The 23,002-nt window shown below is 37.5% G+C and overlaps 1 protein-coding gene across 29 annotated transcripts in view; it reads left to right on the top strand.

Moving 5' to 3' along the window:
* The first annotated feature begins 6,598 nt into the window (after window positions 1-6,598).
* PTBP3 (polypyrimidine tract binding protein 3) overlaps window positions 6,599-23,002 on the top strand; it is an 89,110-nt gene continuing 72,706 nt past the window's right edge. For 14 of the 29 annotated variants that reach the window (XM_081526854.1, XM_081526712.1, XM_081526812.1 and 11 more), the window contains exons 1-2: window positions 6,744-6,953; window positions 9,881-9,914. Coding sequence is in view for 5 of the 29 variants with exons in the window: in XM_081526712.1 (XP_081382838.1) it covers window positions 6,946-6,953; window positions 9,881-9,914 (42 nt within the window). In the remaining 24 variants the exon portion in view is untranslated. Of the gene's footprint in view, window positions 6,718-6,743; window positions 6,954-9,880; window positions 9,915-23,002 lie in introns of those variants that run through there. The other 15 variants (XM_081526843.1, XM_081526770.1, XM_081526802.1 and 12 more) reach the window with 2 other exon arrangements.

Genomic DNA, 23,002 nt, shown 5'->3' with positions numbered 1-23,002 from the left:
AATGAAATCTTAATAAAATATGGGTGATAGTTGATAACAATGTATCAATATTGATTCATTAATTGTAACAAGTATGTCTAACTCATGTAAGATAATAATAGAAACGGGTGTAGGGCATATAAGAACTCTGTGCTATCTTCACAATTCTTTTGTACATCTAAAACTGTTCTAAACAATAAAGCTTATTTAAAAAATTTTAAATCTTATAATGCTACATAATATATATTTTTTAAAAACACCATTTTAAATGACTGAATGAAATTAGAAGAAACTAAGGGAAATGTCTAAAGCAATGATTCTTAATGGAATTTACACCCGAGGGAATATTTGTGAATGAATGTCTGGAAACATTCTTTTGTCACATATATGTGAGGGATGGTACCGATATCTAGTGAATGGAGTCCACTGATGCCACTAAATGTTCTACAATACACAGAACAGTACATCCCATCTCCCTGAGAATTATCCCATCCAAATGTGCTAAGGCTGAGAAATGCTACCCTAATGGATGAGGTTTGGGGACCTATATCAGTGCTGACAGAAATAGGCTAGATTTTGTGCATGTGTAATATTTGATAACATCGAAAATATGTATGATATATATGTAAATTATGAGATAATAATAAACATCTGTGAAACCATCACCCAGCTAAAGAACTAGAAATCATGAGTCATGTGCTTCTCTGATTTCCACCTCCCTGCTTCCTCTCTAAAAGTCACCTCTGAGTTTTGTGTTTACTTTTCCTTTGTCATCTTTTATAAAATTGTGCGTATGTTTGTGTGTGTGTTTGTGTACATAATACATTGGTCAGCTTTGCATGGTGGTTCCTTCTCAACTTTATAGAAACAGTATCTTAGTATATTGTTGGGGGTCCTTTAAATGGACCGGAACTTGGGGGTACAGAGTCAACCAATAAGAAAGTGAAAGAAGGAAGAAAAGAGGCTGATATTCCCTGGTTTACACAGTATGCCAATATAACTCTAAGACAAAGAGCTAGCACCGTCAACATAGGCTCAGGGCGCCCTCTCGAAGAGGTCTTGAATGGCCGGGCAAGTAAGTAGACATGGCGGACACCTGTGCCCCGTGGAAACAGCCTGAAAGGGAGAGAGGGAAAGAGAGAGAGAGAGAGAGAGAGACAGAACGAAATGAAGAAAGACACGGGGACCAGAGTTCTGGTGGAACTAAGGCATTTATTTAACATATTGTGGGCATATATATACTCTCATACAAATAGCCCTTTTTAGCAGAGACAGGGATCAAAAATCTAACAAGTCATCCAGAGAGCCAGAGGCTAGAATCATTCTCAAGAGAGGGGGTTGAAAAAGTTACTTTACATATCAGAAGGGAAGAGAGTTGTAAATGGCTGCTGTTCACTGTATGGAAAAGCTATTTTCCATATGAATGAGATACATGAATTTCTATTATCCCCGAAAGCTGGCTTGCCAGCCCTCTGGCACCTGTATTCAGGTGCTGTTAAGGAACATAGAATTCATGCAAGACTGAAAACAGCACACAGGAAGCCTCCTGTTAAATGTATCCTGACACTATATAGTTTTTTTCTGATTTTATTTTTCATTCAGTATTTTGGTTTGACTTAACCATATTATTACTTATTGTGTTTTATTCATTTTCATGGTTGTATAGTATTCCATTGTGTGACTATGCCACAATTTATTTGCCCATCTCTCTCATTTGGGTTATTTGTGTGTTTATTATATAGAATAATAGCATAGAATAGCAGTGGTTCTATGAATAGTCTTTCATATGTCTCCTTCTCTGGAGGAAGCACAAGCTGGAATCAAGATTGCCGGGAGAAATATCAATAACCTCAGATATGCAGATGACACCACCCTATGGCAGAAAGTGAAGAAGAACTAAAGAGCCTCTTGATGAAAGTGAAAGAGGAGAGTGAAAAAGTTGGCTTAAAGCTCAACGTTCAGAAAACTAAGATCATGGCATCTGGTCCCATCACTTCATGGGAAATGAAGGGGAAACAGTGGAAACAGTGTCAGACTTTATTTTTTTGGGCTCCAAAATCACTGCTGATGGTGATTGCAGCCATGAAATTAAAAGACGCTTACTCCTTGGAAGGAAGGTTATGGCCAACCTAGATAGCATATTTAAAAGCAGAGACATTACTTTGCCAACAAAAGTCCGTCTAGTTAAGGCTATGGTTTTTCCAGTGGTCATGTATGGATGTGAGAGTTGGACGGTGAAGAAAGCTGAGCGCCGAAGAATTGATGCTTTTTAACTGTGGTGTTGAAGAAGACTCTTGGACTGCAAGGAGATCCAATCAATCCATCCTAAAGAAGATCAGTCCCGGGTGTTCATTGGAAGGACTGATGTTGAAGCTGAAACTCCAATACTTTGGCCACCTCATGTGAAGAGTTGACTCATTGGAAAAGTCCCTGATGCTGGGAAGGATTGGGGGCAGGAGGAGAAGGAGGCGACAGAGGATGAGATGGTTGGATGGCATCACTGACTCGATGGACATGGGTTTGGGTAAACTCTGGGAGTTGGTGATGGACAGGGAGGCCTGGCGTGCTGCGATTCATGGGGTCGCAAAGAGTCGGACACGACTGAGCGACTGAATGACTGATTGTCAGACTCACTGTGTGTCAGCTATTATAACCTAGTCTGACTACCAAGTTGATAGCACCTGAAAAATATGAATTATACACCTATATATTTTCCTTCAGCCTCTGAAGTTTGTTATTGCATAACTATTGAACAAATAATACGTATTTAAGGGAACACTTTGCAATTTTTTTTGTTTTATTTTTGAAATAATTATAGATTCACAGTAAGTTTTAAAAGAAGTGCAAAGAGGTCCCAGAAACTCTTCACCCAGTTTCTACCAATGGTAACATCTTAATAATGGTAACAAAATCCGGAAATTGACTTTAGTACAATCCATAGATCTCACTTAGATTTTATTAGTTTTACATGTACTTGTGTGTGTCTAAAGTTCTATGCAATTTTATCATGTGTAGATTTGTATAGTCAACCCCACAATCATGACTTGCACCATCACCACAAACATCCCCCCTGCTATACTCCCTTATAGTCACACCCATCTGCTTCTATTTCTGTATCTTCCATCACCACCACCCTACCTTCCCCCCTTCCTAACCCCTGGAAACCACTAATCTGCTGTCTATCTCTGTAATTTTGTCATTTTGAGACTTATATAAATGGAATCATATAGTTTGTAGCCTTTTACATTTAGCTTTATTTCACTCAGGATAATTTCACGTGTTTGTATTTTAGTGTATCAGTTCAGTTCAGTCGCTCAGTCGTGTCCAACTCTTTGCGACCCCATGCACCGTAGCACGCCAGGCCTCCCTGTCCATCACCAACTCCCAGAGTTTCCCCAAATTCATGTCCATTGAGTCGGTGATGCCATCTAACCATCTCATTCTCTGTCGTCCCCTTCTTCTCCTGCCTTCAATCTTTCCCAACATCAGGGTCTTTTCAAATGAGTCAGCTCTTTGCATCAGGTGGCCAAAATACTGGAGTTTCAGCTTCAACATCAGTCCTTCCAATGAACACCCAGGACTGATTTTCTTGTGTATGTATGTTAGCAATTATGACTCTGTATTTGTCAGGGGATAAAATGATATTAAAATGTCTCCCTCCTAGATTCATCGAATGGCTGGCCTTATTTCTGACTTATATTGGGATCTTTTTATTTTTCTATCTTAAGTAATCTTAGCTATAAACATGAATAGGGTAATGTGTATGTGTGCTAAGTTGCTTCAGTCATGTCAGACTCTGTGACCCCGTGGACTTTAGCCTGCTAAGCTCCTTTGTCCATGGGATTCTCCAGGCAAGAGTAATGGAGAGGATTGCCATGCCCTCCTCCAGGGTATCTTCCCCGCCCAGGCATCAAATTCACCCCTCTTATTTATGTCTCCTACACTGAGAGGCCCTTTCTTTACCACTAGCACCGCCTGGGAAGCCAGAGTAGGGTAATAATGTTGGTTAAATGTTAACTACCACTGCACATTGCAATGTTTTAAGGCAAATGTTCAAAGGTTACATTTTGTCCAAACATCATAATGGAGGGGGCGGGGAGTGTCTCATTAGATGAAGGTGTTTCAGGGGAATTTCTTAGAATAAAAATTAGAATAACAACAAAAGAAGGTAAAGTGTTAGAAAATTTAAACTAAATTATTTTAACTGTCTTACTTTTCAAAAGTATAGAGCAATTAGCAAATAAAGACTGTGCTATCTTCTTCATCATCAGGAAGCCAGTATACAGAACATATAGCTCTTTATGCCAAGCAGGTCACGTGGGTGATTATCTGATTGTTCCAGAAACTCAGAAACTTGTGCTGACATTGTAGAAGGCCACAGCTTTCTAATGCCATATGGATTATAGGAATAGCTAGTATTCTAAAAGTGGTCATAGAAGAACTAAATTCCATTCTATCTATTGTTTTTCAATCGGAGGAACTCATAAAACGTATGGCGCTCAATCCATGAAAAATCTTTTAAACTTATGACCAAGAGGCAGGGGAGAGGGCAGGGTTTCACCTTGTGTTCTGTCCTGAGTTGTATTCTTACTATCTAGGCTTCTGTTGTAAAACTGGATGTGTGTGTTTTAGGAAATGCCATACAGTTCTGTTTCTTTCAGTCAGGTACAGTTTACACTGGAGACCTTTCAGAGTTATTGTTACTACTACGGACAGTGAGTTTGAGACAGACTTCACATTTATTTTTTAATACTGAAATTTGTTAGCTATCATAAGGCATTGGCTAAGAGAAATACAACTTAAAAAAAAAAGTATAAATTGGTTCAGGTTTGGGGAATCATTTTGTCAATATTTATGAAATCTGAGAATGCTTTTGCCTTTTGTTCTGAAATTCTGCTTCTAGGAATCTATTCCTTGATATAATCATATATAAGCAAAGATGCTCATACAGTACTGTTTGCAGTACTGTTAACTATTTTGAATAACTAGAAACAATGTAAATTTCCACTATTTTGGAAAAGCTTAAATAAAATTATGGCACATGAAACTATGAAATACTAGGCAGTATTAAAAAGAATTAAGTAGATGAAAAGCACTGACATAAAAAAAATCTCTAGGATTTTTAAGTGAAAAGATCAAAAAATGGTGAAGGTCTTAGAAGTATGCATGCACAAATGTTAAGTGGCTATCATGGCAGGGGGTGGCTTGTGAAGAAAAATAGTAACTTTTTATATTTAATATTGTTTTGAATTTTCCAAAATGAGCATGTATGTATATTACTACTTGCATAGCTTAAAAAAAATTGAGGCAATTTTATCAACAGAATACATCTCCCAAACAACAGGAAGACCTCATCAGTTACTTGCTGGTATTTTTAATACCCATCTGGCAATGTTTATAACTGCAACTTAATATTTAGATTTAACATAAGAAACAAAAGTATATTTGATGTTTTGAAAAGTGGGATGTAGGTTAGATACAGTATTTTTAAAATGATCTCTCTTAATAAGATACCTTAGCTATTCAAAAATTGTCAACAAATAATAAACAAGGGAGGAATGCATGCAACGGTCAAGACTGGAACCTGATTTTCTTGGGCAGCCCTGCAGTACTTGGCAAATAGTAAACAACAAATATTGACTGAATGATTGGTGAATCTACAGTTTAAATCCTTTCAGTAGCATCCACTTTTTAAAAAGCAGGATAGTAGCAAGGATAGATGATGGAGCTTCTAGTTATGGGCTTTTCGAATGAGGCTGAGAAGGAGCTGTCCCCTCTTTCTACCCAGGAAGTTAAGAATTTTGTGGAGGACAGTGTTCAGTGGCTCACAGTCTTGGAGATCTGTGAATCGAAAAATCATTCAATTTCAGAACTAAACAGAATGTGAAGGGAAAAAACCGAGTTGCCACTAGTGATATGCTTATAATTTTGCTCAGACTAAAAGGAAAGGGTTTCAGTGGGTGTCAAACTGTCGGCAAATCACTGATGTCTAAATTTTCATCTGAAAAACGAGAATAAGCACTCTTTCACAGGTTTCTGTTGTTGTTGTTTTTTAATAGGGAAAATGTGGAAACTTTTACAAAATGCTACCAATATAGTGGCCATTCCATATAGTGCAATGAATGTTTCCTATAAATTCAATCCCAGACTGAGTCGAAAAGCACTCAGAGACCAAAGCTGTATATTCTCAAGTTCGGGGTAGTCTCATTCACCTCTTTCATCTTCATCCCAACCTCACCTACCGAGCCGGTGAGGGTCACCCGGCGGGCGACCGGCGCTTCCCTGGGCTGCCAGGCCGTGGGCTCCAAAGACCACAGCTGGCGCCTGGCCTCGGTGCTCGAGGCCGAGCCGACAGTCTCGCCCACCCGGGGCAATTTCGCGGCGGCTCTGGGGCGCTCGCGGGACACTCCTACCTACCGTCCGGAGTCGGGTCCCCAACGTTTTTCCCGCTGGTAGAGGGAGGTGTCCAAGCTAGGGAGCCCCGAGGCGGAAGAGCCGGAAGGCCGGCGAAGCCCGCGGGGGCGCGGCGGGGGGGCGGGGTGCGGCGAAGCGGGAAGCACAAGGCGCGCGCTCCCGCGAGCGCAGGACGCAGGCGGGGGCGGGGGGCGCGCGCCGGGGCGGGGCACCCGGAGGCGGGGTCTCTAGGGCGGCCGCAGGAAGAGGGCGCCCTGGAGCCGAGCCGGAAGGCGGCCGGGGGCGGGGCCCAGGGAGGGAGTCGACGCTAAGGGGCGGGGTGAGGCGAGGCGGGGACGCGCTCGGGGGGTGGGGAAGGCGGGGGCGCGGCGGTGGCGGGAGCGTCCCTGGTCTCCGCCCCTGTTTCCCACTCTCTCTCCACCTCCGACCGGCTGGGGCTCCGGAGAGAGGCGCCGCTTGCCGGTTCCCGGAGCCGCCCTGTTGCCGCCGCCTCCTTCCTCCGCTCGCGGTGAGCCCGTCAGTCCCCGCACTGTGCTCGCCTCCGTCTGGGCCATGGATGGGTAAGTGCTCGGCGGCGCGGCGGTCACCGGGCTGCGCTCGTCCCCTTTCCCGCAGCTCTCGGCCGGACGCGCCGGAGCTGGGAAGCCGGGCGCGGCGCCGGCGACCAGAGGAGCGGCCCCGGCCGAGCCCGACGGCGGGGCTTCCGGGCGCCTCCTTTGGGGAGCCCCGCATCGCGGAGAGGCGGTCCGCCGCAGCCTCTCTTCCCCCCTCGGGGCGCCTCCCCGTCCTGCCGCCCCTGCACACCCTCGCCCCGGGAAGCGGCGGAAAGCCCGGTGCAGCCCCCGGGTGCCGAGGTCCGCCCTCCGCCCGAGAGTCGGGGGAGCCCGGCCCGGCCTCCCGACACTTCCTCTCAGAAAATGGTGCGCGGCGCTGGGGGAGGCGGAGGCGGCGCTCGGGGCGGGCGTCCTCCCGCTCGGGGAGTTGGTGTTTACCGGTGAGGTGGGGCGAGCGCTGGAGCTTCCCCTGGCGGGGAGGCGAGTGGCCGCGGAGTGGCGGACGGCGAGGGCACACGCCGGCAGACGTCTGGGCGGCGACCCGGTCCCGGAGCCGGGGCCCCACGCGCTCTCCGGGCTTGTGCTGGGAGCTCTGCTAAGGTTACGGTATACCGGGCGTCTGGACTCGGTGACTGGGGATGCGTCCCCTTATCAACCCCCCTCCGCCCCCAAGGAACTTCGTGAATTCCCTGCGCTGTATGCAAAAAAAGTGCGATTTTCGGGGCGCTTTGAAACGCTCTAAAAGTGAATGAAGTTTGTGGCCAAAATAAAGATTTAGGATCATCGATGTAAATATTTCTCTGGAGACCCAGGGTCCTGGGGTGGGACCAAACCAATATTTGAATGATTAAGAAAACAACTAGATTAAGATCTTAATGAATTAGTTGAAAGTCCTAGTATATGTTCGTCAAGGTAAAAAAAAAATCTCTTGCTCTCTTAGAGCCTGCAGATCCACTTACTTATTTTCATTATGCACTTGAGATTTTGGTTGGCCTGTTACTTGATTTTGATGGCAAGATTTCTGTAAACCTCTTGGTTGTAGAATATATGGAACTTGCTTGAACAGTAAAATCACGTATATGTTGCCATATAGTTGATTGTTGCCATGCTGTGTAAAGATCTTCCTGTGTAAAGGGATCTTCGAACAATTTTTTGCCTTCATTAGATTTCATTTATCCTAGTTTTATAAATCTATAAATATATTTGAATGCAGATTGCACACTATTACAGACGTTAGACAAAGTGCAATTTTAGATTTCATTTATTGTTGTGATGTTCTCTAAAGTATTTTTAAAATTTAATTGAAGCTGTTTTTATTGTTTAATTGAAGCTTCTCTGAGAGCATTGTTAAAAACTCATTTTACATCACCTTTTTTCAACTACACTTTCTATGGGTGCAAAATTTTGCTATCTTAATTATTTGTATGAGTATGCCAGTATTTCAGTTGAAGAAGGCTGTGAAAATAGTATTTCATTATGTGTAGTGAATTGTAGACTAGTGGTTTGACGTGAGACGTGGAGGCAGGCTAGCTTTTTGTATTGGAAACTTTACAGTGTTAATAAAGAGGACTCTTGGATTATGCATCTTGGCTGTTAAACTCTTGGGCAACTGTGAAGTGCAAACTTACTCTTCTGGGTATTGTTTAAGAAATTAACTTTTTCTTCCCCCTAAATGTGGTTTGAAAGCTAAGAATGAGTTTATTGGTTTAAGTGTATGAGGCAGTAAGAAATACTGGAAGGTAAGTTCATTTGGGAGTTAAGTAGGAGCATGCTCTTTGCATCCCGACCAATACTGTGGTATACCTTACACAATCTAATTTTTTATGCACAGATGTCAGAGATATCACATTTAAATTTAAAACAAACCAAATTCGAGTTTCCAGAGTCTATAAGAAAAAAAATTTAATCTATATCGTTATTGTTTAAAACAAATTTGCATTATTTGACAAATATAAATTTGTTTACTTCTATTAAGTAATGATATAGGTTATTAACAATATGTAGAATTTTATTAGAGCTTTCTTTTAGAATATATGGAGACAAACTTAATTGAAAACAGTTTCTTTTGAGTTTAGAAGAGATGGATTTTTGTTTGGCAGAACTATATAGCATTTTTTACATCTTGATGTTAAGGGATATGATTTTAACTCAGTAAGTTTATGCTTTCAGGAGGCTAATTAAATTTCTACATTTTCCCATAGCCTGAAAAAAGGTCCTCTTTCATTATTTTGGATAGTTAAAAAAACAACAAAGCTCCAGTCAACATATCTTTCTAGTTCCACCTCAGATGCCAACTGTCCGTGTGTGTGTGTGTGTGTGTGTGTGTATGTTCATTTCTTTCTGAGGTAATTTAACCACAGATTTGATGCGGTAGACCTTTTTAAAAAGCAGACCTTTGACAGTTTTGATGTCTTAAGTTTGATGTTTGTAATTATTTTAGTTCTAAGACTGTCAGCTACATTTTTGGTGAGCCATTTGGGTGGTAGATGCAAATTTTCAAGATATCTTCTATTTCTATAAAATCCACTCATAGGTTTTGTTTCATTTAAAACTTTTAAGTATGGTTACTCATACCAGTGATTTAAAAGAATGAACTTTGGTGATTATAAGGCTTGGTTGGATTTGTTAAATAGAGGTAAATGAATAAATCCATTTTCATTGTATTGAAACACAATTATTTTTCTAAATACTGAAAGAGAATTTGATTTATTATTTGTTTCTTACATTGCTGTTAAAGCTTTGCTTTTACACTCTGTTGGCTAGACTGTCCCATCACTTTTCTTTGTATTAACATTTCACAACTTGTCACATTCTTATTTTTATTATTTGCTATTATAATGCTTTTTCTTTTTTCTTTATCTTATTATCTTTGTCTTTTAAAAACTTGTTTCTAACTTTGTTTTCCATTTTCTCTTTTTACTTTTTCCATACAGTGTTGTTACAGATCTTATAGCAGTCGGTTTAAAGGTAGGAATCTTTTAATATCCTTCCATTAGCATTTAAAAATCTTAGTTTTGGCGTTTTTTTTTTTTCCAGTAGTGAAATCATCTCACCTGTTCATAAAATTATCTGTTTTACTGTATGGTAATAATCTTTTGTTTTTATTTAGCTCCACCATTAGTAGACCTGTAGTGAGTTTTGGGTTTTTATGTATGTATAAAGAGAGATTACAATATTATCTTGTTTCTATAAAATGTGAACCAAAAGTTTCACTTGAACTGTCAGTGTATTTGTTTGTTTTTGTCTTGTTTTAACAGTTACATGTAACCTTGGCTCTGATTTATTTTCCTGTCATGTCCTTCGTTTTATCTTCTCTTGGATACATTTATGAGTAATAAAATAAAAATAGCAGCTAAAGTTTCTTCAGTTCCTATTATATGTAAGCTGCTTTACATATATCTCACTAATCATTAAAACAGTCATTCAAATTAGATATTAATATTCCCATTTTAGAGATGAAAAAAATAGGTTCAGAAAGTTTATGTTTAAGGCATGGTGCCTCAGAGTTCAAACCCATGTCTTTGTGGTTCCAAAACTAGACTTTTTTTTCTTTCACTTTACCTCACTGCCAGTAATGAGGAGGGTACTGTCTACAAGATGAACAGCAGGGGAGCTGGATAATTAATATTTTACAATAATGGTTCTTCTAAGTTATAAGTCATTTCAGTTTTATCAAAGTCATTTCATTTATTGGATTCTGAAATATAAATCAAGTTCGTTAATATGAGACTTTTAAAATATAGATGGAAGTTTAAGATTTCTTTTAGCAATTTGGTATTTGATATACTTGAATTGAAAATCTAGTTCTAACGGCCACTTACAGTTCAGATAACTGTAAAAAATAGAAATAGTTCATGTGTACATCGCATGTATTTTATGTAAAGCTGTTTTACTGCTTTCTGTCCATCATCTCTCGCTAACAATTTCAATACTTCTGCATTTGGGCTTATTAGACCTGATGGTGGTGCTCATATTCTTAAAACATCTTAAAATATAAGCATACGTATAGTGAACAGCGTTTTAGATTAACAATAGGTTGCTCAAGATTAGCGTAATTGGGAACTACTGCTTATACTGTCTTTAGAAGTTGAATGGTGTTAGCGTGCTTTAGCAGACTTTGAATATATTTTATGAGTTGAAAATAAATGGAGGTAAGCCGCTTTTGGTGTGATATACCTTTTTTTTTTTGGTGGATACTTAGGTCAGTTTCTCATTTGGGAATGAATACTCAATAGATTAGAAACTGCAGGCTTAAATTTTGGATCCCTTTTGTTGTTTCGGTAGGGGCCTATGAAGGAAGGGATATTTAAAGTGAGCGTTGTTTTGGTCTTACCAGAAATGTAGTTTGTGATTCTAGAGTTTATCTGGGAAAAATGAATACATGAGACATTTTAAAAATTTTACCACTTGGAAATTGAGGAGTTATGCTTGAAGGACCGTCATGCCTGTTTTGTTGTGGGGAAAATATATATCTTGATGATAAATAAAAAAAAAAATTTAAATGTAGGGCGCAAGGGACTAGATTTGAATACACAATTTGGATTTCTGACTACCTGTGTTGCAGCAAGCACTTTGGAAACAAAGATCAAATCCTAGTCTGAAGAAAAGATGAGCTGATTAGTTAATTCACTAGGCAGTATTGGTAATGTCTGTAAAATTATTCATTATATGAAGAACATTCTCATAAGGTTGTTCTGCTGCTTTCTTGGATCCCATCCAAGGAAGTTTAGTTACCAAGTAATAGGCCAATAAGGCTCATATTTCCTCTAAATTTTGTAAACCGAAATTAGTGAATTTAAAATAAGTCCTTCAAGAATGTCTGTTACTTTTTTTTTTTTTTTTAATTTGCTCTCTGAATATGATGACATAGGAAAGTTTTAGCCAGTGAAAGAGTGGATTTCAGGTGATGCTCCATCAGTTGCTTTCCTGGATGCAGGAAAGTAATATGGGTCTTATTTTAAGGACTTGAAAATACCCTTAAATATGAAATTCATTATCTTAGAGAAAGAAAACTAAATTGTTTTTAGAGATTAAGTGACTCACTGGAATGTGTCATTAGGGCAGGAATTTTTGATATTTCCTTCACTACTGTGTTTCCAGTCTGGCACATACTAAGCTCTCAGAAATGCTTGATGAATAAGTGAATGCCAGATTCCCACACAGCCAATTAGGTGGCAAACTTATACTGGAACCCAAGCCTTCTAATTTTGCTGGTGTTTCTTCTAATAGGTATATATCATGGTGAGAGAGGATTAAGTTCATTTTTTAGATTGGGATTTTCTTGGAGATGGATAAACATTTTCAGGCAGCTTACGTGTGCCATGTTTGAGATTTATTTCTACCTAGTTGTGTACCCTGGATGTTCTTTGCAAGATATCAGTTTTTGAGCCTTGTCTAAATTAGGCAAAGAAATTAGCTTTTGGTACTTCTCAGAAAATGCTTGTTTTATTTCACTATGTTATTTAATATTCTGAAATGCTTTTAAAAACATCAAGAAGGGATTGCTGTTCTTAATTTTCAATTCTTTTAAATAACAAACCAGGTGATTATGAGTGATACCGAACGTGTTTCAAAAACTTTATTATACCAGGTAAATCAGAGCATCACCACTGTGGGTAACATAGCTTTTTATGTGTGTACCTAAGTATATTTTGAATTTCCAGTTCATACTTTAATTGTTACTAGCCAGTGTATCTTAAGTATTTCTCATATTCCTAGATAATTTTTCAGGATACTGTTATAGCTGTTAAATGATTTTCTAAAATGGTGATCTTGCATATCAACCATATTAGGGATTTGCTGGTTTGTCTTTCTATTTTAAAATGATTCCATGAGTGTAGAAAAACAAGTTTAGGAAGGATTATAATTGGCTTCTAATAATTATCATTGCCTGTCACCATATAGGAGAGAACAATGCATTGTATTTAAAATTTTTTTTTAAACTTGACTCTGAATTAGAAATTAAGCTAAATTAATTTTGAAGATTGATTTTTCTGTTTGCTCCACCAGGAGTTAGCAGACTACATACAGCCTATGGACCAAATCCAGCTTGCCACCTGTTTTTGTAAATAGTTTTAGGGTAACACAGCCATGCTCATTAGTTTGCATATTGCCTGGACACTTTAATGATACAATGACAGAGGGGTTATAGCAGCCACCATATGACAGCAAATTCTAAAAGATTTACTTCCTGACACTTTGCAGAAAAAAAATTCATCAGCTACTTACTGTGCTTGAACTACAGAAAATACTGAAGGCCTTTGCCAGAAATTTTTTTTTCTTTTAAACCGAGCTGTAATTTACATAGAGTAAAATGCATGGATCTTTAGGGTTCAGTTCATTTCAGTCGCTCAGTCGTGTCTGAATCTTTGCGACCCCATGAACCGCAGCACGCCAGGCCTCCCTGTCCATCACCACCTCCCAGAGTTTACCCAAACCCATGTCCATTGAGTTGGTGATGCCATCCAGCCATCTCATCCTCTGTCGTCCCTTTCTCCTCCTGCTCTCAATCTTTCCCAGCAACAGGGTCTTTTCAAATGAGTCAGCTCTTCGCACCAGATGGCCAAAGTATTGGAGTTTCAGCTTCAACATCAGTCCTTCCAATGAACACCCGGGACTGATCTCCTTTAGGATGGACTGGTTGGATCTTCTTGCAGTCCAAGGGACTCTCAAGAGTCTTCTCCAACACCACAGTTCAAAAGCATCAATTCTTCGGCGCTCAGCTTTCTTTATAGTACAACTCAAATCCATACATGACCACTGGAAAAACCATAGCCTAGACTAGACGGAACTTTGTTGGCAAAGTAATGTCTCTGCTTTTCAATATGCTGTCTAGGTTGGTCTTTTCTTAAGGGTACAATGCAGTAAATCTGACAAACTTATCCCCGTTTCTTCTTGCCCTTTTCCAGACCCAGTCTAGGCAACTGTTTTGATTTCTATCACCACAGATTAATTTTGCATGTTTTGAACTTCATATAAATGGAATAAAATATTCATGCTGCGTGTATACAGCATGAGCTTCCCTGATAGCCCAGTGGTAAACAGTCCGCCAGCCTATGCAGGAGACTCAGGTTCGATCCCTGGGTCGGGAAGATCCCCTGGAGAAGGAAATGGCAACCCACTCCAGTGTTCTTGCCTAGAAAATCTCATGGACAAAGGAGCCTGGAGGGCCATAGTCCAAGGGGTCGCAGAAGAGTTGGACATGACTTAGTGCTAAAACAACGATATACAGCATAAGCTCTTTGATGTCTGGCTTTTACTCAGCAAAATGGATTTTTAGATTTATTGATATCTATGTTCTATGTATCAGTACGTTTTTCTTCTTTCTTAATGAGAGTATTCTATTGTGTGACTATGTCACGATATTTAAAAATCCATCCTCATGTTGATAGACATTTAGATTCTTTTCAAATTGGAGCTATTACGAATAAAGCTACTATAAACATTTGTGTATGTCTTTGTGTAAATGTTTGTTTCATTGTACACCATGCTTCGGAGTAAAATTGGATGTCTGTATTTAACTTGGTTATTTTGCAAAATGTTGCACCACTTTACACTCTGACCAGCTTTGTATTAGAGTTCAGGTTGCCTCACATCCTTGCCAACACTTTACTGTTAGCCATGCTAGTAAGTATAACTAGAATGGCTGGTAGTATCTTATTATAGTTTTAATTTCCATTGACCTGATGACTGGTAGTAGTGTGTACCCTTTCATGTGCTTGTTAGCCATTCACTTACCTTCTTTTTATGAATGTCAACTTTTTTGCCCGTTCCTTTAAAGTGGATTTCTTATAGACCACATACAGTTAGGTCTTTTTTTTTAAAACCCACTCTGAACAGTGTCTTTTAATTGGTTTATGTAGACCATTACCTTTCACATTTCAAGGGATGATTAAATGGGTTGAATTAATAAGTATCTTGTTCATAAACTGTTTTGTATTCACTGATTTGTGCTTTGTTTTTATTTTTTCCCCTCTCATTTTTTTTGCCTTCTCTGGTTTTAGTTGAGCATTTTATGTGATTCCTTTATCTCCTCTGTTAGTCTCTCATAGTTTAAAAAAATTTTTAGTGGTTGCCGTCTACATTTACAACTTTGTTTAAGTCCACCTCCAAATAGTACTGTAATGCTTCATGTATAGTGCAGGTAGCTTAAACAGTGAAAGTGAAGTCGCTCAGTCGTGTCCGACTCTTTTCAACCCCATGAACTGTAGCCTACCAGGCTCTTCTGTCCATGGGATTTTCCAGGCAGGAACACTGGACTGGGTTGCCATTGCCTTCTCCAGGAGATCTTCCCCACCCAGGGATCGAACCCGGGTCTCCTGCTGTAGACAGATGCTTTACTGTCTGAGCCACCAGGGAAGCTTAAACAGAGCATTCCCAATTTGTCCTTCCTGTCCCTTAAGACATTGTTATCTTGCCTTTTCTAAAAAAATTGTTTATTTATTTGGATCTTCATTGCTGAGTGGGGTTTTCTGTAGTTGTGCTGAGCGGGGTCTACTCTCCAGTTGTGTTGCATGGATTTCTGATTGTGGTGGCTTCTCTTGTTGGAAAGCATAGGTCTAGGCCTACACACTTCAGTAGTTGTGTCCCCTGGGCTCTGGAGCAGAGGCTTAGTAGTTGTGGAGTGTGGTCTTAGTTGTCCCATGGCATGTGGGATCTTCTGGGACCAAGGATGGAACGCATGTTTCCTGCACTGGCAAGTGGATTCTTCACCACTGGGCCATCAAAGAAGCCGTCATCTTTCATTTTACTTAATTATATGTTGTAATCACCCAATATATTGTTACTATTATTACTTTAAATAAATTCTTTTAGATAAATTAAGAATAAGTATAAAATACTTTCAGTTATTCCTTCTTCAGTAGTCTTCCTTTCCTTATGTAGGCCTGAGTTCTGATCTATTTAATTTTTCTTCTTCCCAAAGACCTTCTATTAATATTTTTTTGCAGAGCAGGTCTACTAACAGTACATTTCCTTGGTTTTTGTGTGAGGAAATCATCTTCTTCTTTACTCTTCATATAGAAATTCTAGATTGGTGTTGAGTTTTTTTTTTTCCCTCCATTAACACTAAATATTCTACTCTTCTTTCTTCTTCCTTCCATGGTTCTGATGAGAAAGTAACCTCTGTAATTCTTATCCTTATTTCTCTGTTAAGTAAGATGTTTTCCTCTCCCCCCCCAATATTTTCTCTTTGTTTTTAGTTTTCTGCAGTTTGATTGATAGGCTGAAGTGCATATTTGTTGGCATTATCCTGTTGGTGTTCTCTGAGATCTGGTTTTGTGGTTTGGTATCTATCATTGATTATAGAAAGCTCTTGGTCATTCATTACTTTCAGATCTTTTTTTTTCTTCACTCTCCTTTTCTTTCTGCACCACCCCCCATTCTTTTTTTCATCTTGCATTTCAGTTTGGGAGGTTTCTATTGCAATTACCTTCAAGCTCATAATTCTTTCCTCAGCCATGTCAGTCTGTTGATTAGAATTATATAAGGTTGGTATTATTTCTTTCTTAAATGTTTGACAGAATTAATCATTGTAGCTATTTGTGGATGCATTTTCTTTGTGGGAAGGTTTTTAATTATGAATTCAGTTTTAAAAATAGATATTGAGCTACTCAGGTTTTTTTCTTTCTTTAGTTACATCCCACAAAATTTGGTATAGTGGGTTTTAATTTTTACTTACTATAAAGTATTTTCTACCCTTCCTGTGATTCTCTTTTTACCTATGATTATTTATAAGTGCATGATTTAACTTCTGAATATTTGGGAGTTTAATTTCTAAATATATGGTTTCCAACCCAAATCTTGGAATTTCTAGTTTTTTCAAAAAATGCTGTTTTGAGTAGAGAACATGCTGTGTACCATTTCAGCCCTTTACATTTCCTGAGATTTGTTCTAATGTCAAGCTATGGTCTGTCTTTATGAATGTTCTATGTAGACTTGAAAAAATGTATAGTTTACTTTTGTTGGGTATAGTGCCTCCTTATAAATGTTGGTAGGATAAACTGGTTGAAGTTGCAAGTCTTCTGTAATCTCCCTGATTTTCTTTCTATTCTGTTAATTACCAAAAGAAGAGAAGGATATTGGAATTTCCATCCACATTTGTGGTTTTCTTAAATTTCTTTCTATAGTTCTGTCCATTTTTGCTTTATATATTTTAAAGCTCAATTACTCTAGTGGTAAAGAACCCACCTGCCAATGCAGGAGATGTAAGAGGCCTGGGTTGAGAAGATCCCCTGGAGGGAGAGCTTGGAAACCCACTATAGTATTCTTGCCTGGAGAATCCCATGGACAGAGAAGCCTGGCAGGCTGCAGTCCATGGGGTCACGCAGATTTGGACATGACTGAAGCAAAGATGCATTCACGGTTAGGAATGTTATATTTTCTTAATGAATTAACCCTTTAAAAAATCATTTGTGATATACATCTTTACCTAGTAATAGTTCCTGTCCCCAAATCTACTTTGTCTTATAGTAATAAAGTCATTCTAGTCGTTCCAGTTTTCTTATGATTAATATTTGTGTGGTATATCTTTTCTTCCTGTTTCCTCTTTTTTTTCCTTTTAATTTGTCCATACTTAAGATAGATTAAAGGGTGGATGAGCCAAAGAGATAGTAAGGAGCAAGATGGTAGTCTTAAATCTACTTGAAGGATTCGTTTCCAAAAGACTGACTTCTCTTGCTTTCTCTGATAAAAGTGAGCTACCTTATGGAGAGGCCCACTTACAGACTGAATCCTACCAGCAATCACTTAAGTGAATGTGGAAGTAGGACCTCCATTTTCTCTGTTGAGCCTCGAGATGATTCCAGTCTGTGAGAGACCCTGAACCAGAGAATGTAACTAAGCCATGCCCAGAAATTGAGTTTAAAAAAAATTTTTTTTTTTTTTTTTTGAGAACTTCTCGAGTGGTCCAGTTGTTTAAACTCTGTGCTTCCAATGCAGGGGGCAAATGTTTGATCCCTGGTCGCAGAACTAAGATCTCACATGCCACATACCAAAAATAAAAATTTTTAAAAAACTTTTAAGTTACTAGATTTTGGGATAATTTGTTATGCATCCATGTATAACTAATATAACTACCAGTAGTGAATAAATATTGAAAGATGAGTAATAAAATAGCTTATTAATGTCTAAGGTTTCCCTGGTGGCTCAGTGGTAAAGGATCTGCCTGTAGTGCAGGAGACGCAGGTTCGATCCCTGGGTTGGGAAGATCCCCTGGAGGAGGGCATGGCCATCCACTTCAGTATTCTTGCCTAGAGAATCTCATGGACAGAGGAGCCTGGCAGGCCACAATCCATAGGTCGTAAAGAATCAGACATGACTGAAACAACTTAAAAATGCACGCAAGATTATAAAAAATGCAAATACTTTTTTGATTGTAAATCACTGTGCATATGACTTTTTTATATTACCACATTCTCTCTCTCTCTCATAGCTTATGTTGTTTGTACATACTTTGATTTTTACTTTATAAAGATTTTTTTTCTTATTGTACTAATGTGAATTTCGTTGATATCTTATTTTTAAAACTTCAGTACAAACTTAACAGAAAGGTTGCAGAGTACTATAAAAAAACTTATATAATCATTAACCAGGCAATTCACATTTGCTCCATTGTTTTATTTTTCATTTATAGTCTTTTCTCTCTCTTTATATATCTATATGTTACTGTTTGCAGATACATGTATATCTCTCTAGTTTTCTTTTTTATCCTTCTGAATCATCATTTGGTTAGCATGATTTTCATCCCAGATCTCCACTATATTAAATTATTAATTTTCGTTTCTTAATTGTATGTCAAGGAGATTCCTTGCAACTTCATTGATATATTATTTTACTTTACTCTTTAACCCCTAAATACTTTAGAGTATATTTTCTAAAAACAAAGACATTTGACATTATTGTAGCATAATTATCAAAATCTGGAAGTTAATCTGAAGTGTTGCTTCAGTCTTTTTGATTCATGATATTGACATTTTAAAAGAATATAGGCATGTTATTGTGTAGGATATCCCTTACTTTGAGTTTATCTGTTTCTTATAACTAGATTTAAGTGAATACCACAGAAGCTTTGTTGTTCTTAGTGTATCTTCTCAGAAGGCAAAGGATGTTAGTTTGTCCTATTACTTGTAATGTGTTAACTTTGATCACTTTAGGTTGTATTTGCCAGATTTTCCACTGTAAATTTACTGTTTCTCTCTTTGCAGCTAGTAAGTATTTTGTGGAGTGATACTTTGAGGTCACACTAATATTATTTTAATTCTCAAACTTTAACCTACTAGTTTTAACATCTATTTTGATGGTTCTTGCCTGAAATTGTTATTATAATGATAGTTGTAAAGTGGTGATTTTCTAATTTTACTTTTGGGATCATGATTTCATTCACTAGCTGCTTAAAATGAACTAAAGAACTTTCATTCTTTTGCTGTTCTGTGGAACAAATTTTTTCTTAACAGTTTAGTTGACCTCACCTGTGAAGTCACCCGGACCTGGATCAGTAGTGGGGAGTAGGGATGTTTTTGTATATTATCTCACTATCTTTAATCCTTATGGTCAGTTCAGGTTCTTTATTCCTCTCACACTAATTTTGAGATTCGAATTTGCTCTGTTGTTTTTTTTTTTGTCAGATAATTAACTCACATATTTTAAAATCTGCTGTTTCCTCATAAATGTATTTTCAACTATAAACTTATCTTTAAGTGCTAAAGCTGGATCCCACAAGCTTTCAATTTGTGTTTTTCATTTTCACTGTATCCAAATGTTGTACATTTTCCTTATGATTTCAGAAATTCTATTTACTTATTTTTGAAGTACGGTTGAGTTACAGAGTTGTGTGTCTGATGCACAGCAAAGTGATTCAGTTGCATATATATGAATATTTATATATGTGTACATATATCCTCTTTTTCAGATTGTTTTCCATTATAGTTTATTACAAGATATTGAGTAGAGTTCCCTGTGCTGTACAGTAGAACTTGTTGTTTATGTATTTTATATATATTTAGCAATTTGTGTCTGCTTATTCCAAACTCTTAATTTATCCCTCCCTCTTTTACCCTTTAATAACCATAAGTTTGTTTCCTACGTATGTGAAATCTGTTTCTGTTTTTTTTGTTTGTTTGTTTTGGTTTTTTTTTGTTTCTGTTTTGTACATAAGTTCATTTATATCATATTTGAGATTTCACATGTAAGTGATATCGTGTGATACTTATGTTTCTCTTTCTGACTTCCTTCATTTAATATGGTAATCTATAGGTCCATCTGTGTTGCTGCAAATGACATTATTTCATTCTTTTTTTTTAATGGCTGAGTAATATTCATGTGTGTGTGTGTGTGTGTGTGTCTTACAACTTCTTTATCCGTTCCTCTGTTGATGGACGTTAGATTGTGTCCACGTCTTGGCTACTGTGAATAGTGCTGCTCGGAGCATTGTGGTGCGTGTATCACTTGGGAAGTTTCCATTTTAACTCCAGGATTATTTAGTAGCTTTAAAAGTTTAGTTGTCAAACATTAGCCATTCTTTTATTATTATTTCTAATTTTATTATAGAAAACATAGTATGTTCAGTATATTCCTTTGAATTGTGTTGGAACTTCTTTTATAAACTGAAATGGGAATTGGCAACTATTCTCCAAGGACTAAACAGGGCTCACTACCATCTGTTTTTATACATCCTTTACTAAAATGGCCTTTATACTTCTAAGTGCTTGAAAGAAATCCAATGATTAATATTTTGTAACAGGTGAAAAATAGATGAGATTCAAATCTCAGTGTCTATAAATAAAATGTTATTGAAACACAGCCATGCTCATTCATTTTCACATTGTCTATGATTGCTTTTGTTGCTTTTGTGAATTGTGACAGAGACTGTTTGGCCCACAAAGTCTAAAATATCTTACTATTTGGCCCTTTACATATAAAGTTTGCCAATCTGGCACAGTGTCTGTTTTTATAAATGTTTATTCTTAGCTGGTTGTCTGGTTCTGCATTCAGTATATCTGTTAGTTCAAGTTATTGATTGTTTTACTTGTTTTTTCTGGTCATATTTTATGTGTCTGGTCTATTGGTTTCTAAGAAAAATGTATTAAAATTTCAATTCAGCTGTTGATTTGTCTTTTTTTCCTTATATTTCATCAAGACTTTCCTCTCATTAGTTTGGTTCCAGAGATTCACACATCCCTTTAGCTTCTGCAGCTTCTCCATGGTTGATTTTGGAGATGAGAGTTAACAGTTTATGCTAGCTTCAGACTTCCCACTAACTTATTACTTAATACGGGAAGTGCAAAAGGACAGTGATAGTTTCAGGCTTCAGACTAACTCATTCGAGTTTCGGGCTTCAGACCCACCTGTTTATTACCTAGTACAGGAAGTACAAAGCATTATAACTTTAGATATATTATTGTGAAATTTTAGAATTCCACGGGTGAAGAGATGATTCAGAAAACTTCCAGGGAGAGGAAAAAAACCAAGTCAATTTTAAAGAAATGAAGGTCAGACTGGCATCTTACTAGTCATACTGTATGCTAGATGAAAATGGAACTGTGTTTACAATTTTCCTAAGAAAAATAATTTTTAACCCAGAATTCTTTACTGTCATATGATTAACTATGAGGATAGAATTTTTAGACATGCATGGACCCAGAAACTTTAACTTGGTGTTTACTGTCATTTGGGTAGTTATTTAAGGTTGCAGCAAAATAATGTGAACTAAGGACACGGAAGACAGAAGTTCAGGAAAAAGTTAAGTCAACCCAGATGAAAATGAAAAGAAGGCTTAAGTTAATAACTGTTCAGAAGTCCTAGAGAGCAGTCATTCAAGATTGAAGCAAGAGAAAAGAGGGTTTTAGGTAGGAGATCTTAGGAAGAAAAATGAGAACTATATAGAATGAGTGGTATCATGAAGAGTTTGGGGAAAATTTGATGATATAATAAAGGATAGTAGTGTCAAAAATAAAGACAGTTTTAAAATGCCATGGGAATCAAAGTGAATGAATGAGTGAATGAATGAATAAATAAAGATGTCTAACTATGAATCAAACTAGAATATATCGTGGTGTTAAGAAATTGATAGAGTGTAATAAAGAGTCCGTGTAATCTTGATTCTAAGAACAGTCTTTTTCAAGTGGTTCGCAGGTTGTGACATTAGACGTATAGAGTAAAAAGTGAAGTGTGCCAGGTTATGTTTCCTTGAACAATATTTACATAGTAATAAAAATGTAAATATTGTTTATTGATATTCAACTTTCACTCATCCTTTGGACAGGACAGAAATGGGCAAAGCCAAGAATGCTATTATTGGAGGGCCGAATATAACAACTATGCGAATAAAAATAAAAATGAAGCTGGCGGAGAGGGAGGGAAGAGGGGGAACAAATTACTAGCCCCAAAAGCTTTCTTTCAAAATGGAAAATCAAGAGATAATGTCACCTGTGTTCAATTCCTGGTCAAGGGATTAAGATCCCACATGCTGTGCAGCACGGCCAAAATAAAAATTGTTTTAATTTTTTTAAAAATTTAAAGAAAAGAATGAATGTATGTATAACTGAATCACTTTGCTGTACACCTGAAACTAACATAACATTGTAAGTCAACTATACTCCAGTAAAATTAAAATATTTTTAAATAATAAAAAATAAAAGAATAAGATCTAACATTTCAAAATATATACAAAAAGAGATAACGTCAAGTTGACAAACAAGCAATAAAGATATAAGGTTACTATTTAAAGTTCAAAGATACTTAAACAAGAATTAAAACTAGTAGCATATATTTCAAACATTGAGAGAACAGAAAAGGGAGGAATTTTAGAGATAAATTCTTAAGGTTTCATATTAGAGGTCAGTCAGTGTATTTTTCAAGTTGATAACTTATAGGTAGTAATATAAACATGTTGTCTAGTGTTGTGGTGGCAACCATTAGAATAAGAACTGTTTAAAAACTAGGCTCGGGTGCCGAGATCTGCTTTAATCATATAAACTCTTTTGTAATATTTGTTCTAGTACACATATTTGATAAAAGTAAAAATTACATTCATAAATAAGAGAAAAGAACAGAAGTAT

The sequence above is a fragment of the Giraffa tippelskirchi genome, chromosome 1, assembly GCF_054371585.1.
Source record: "Giraffa tippelskirchi isolate mGirTip1 chromosome 1, T2T-mGirTip1v1.2.pri, whole genome shotgun sequence".
NCBI lineage: Eukaryota > Metazoa > Chordata > Mammalia > Artiodactyla > Giraffidae > Giraffa > Giraffa tippelskirchi.
This window is presented reverse-complemented; position numbering and strand designations above follow the sequence as displayed.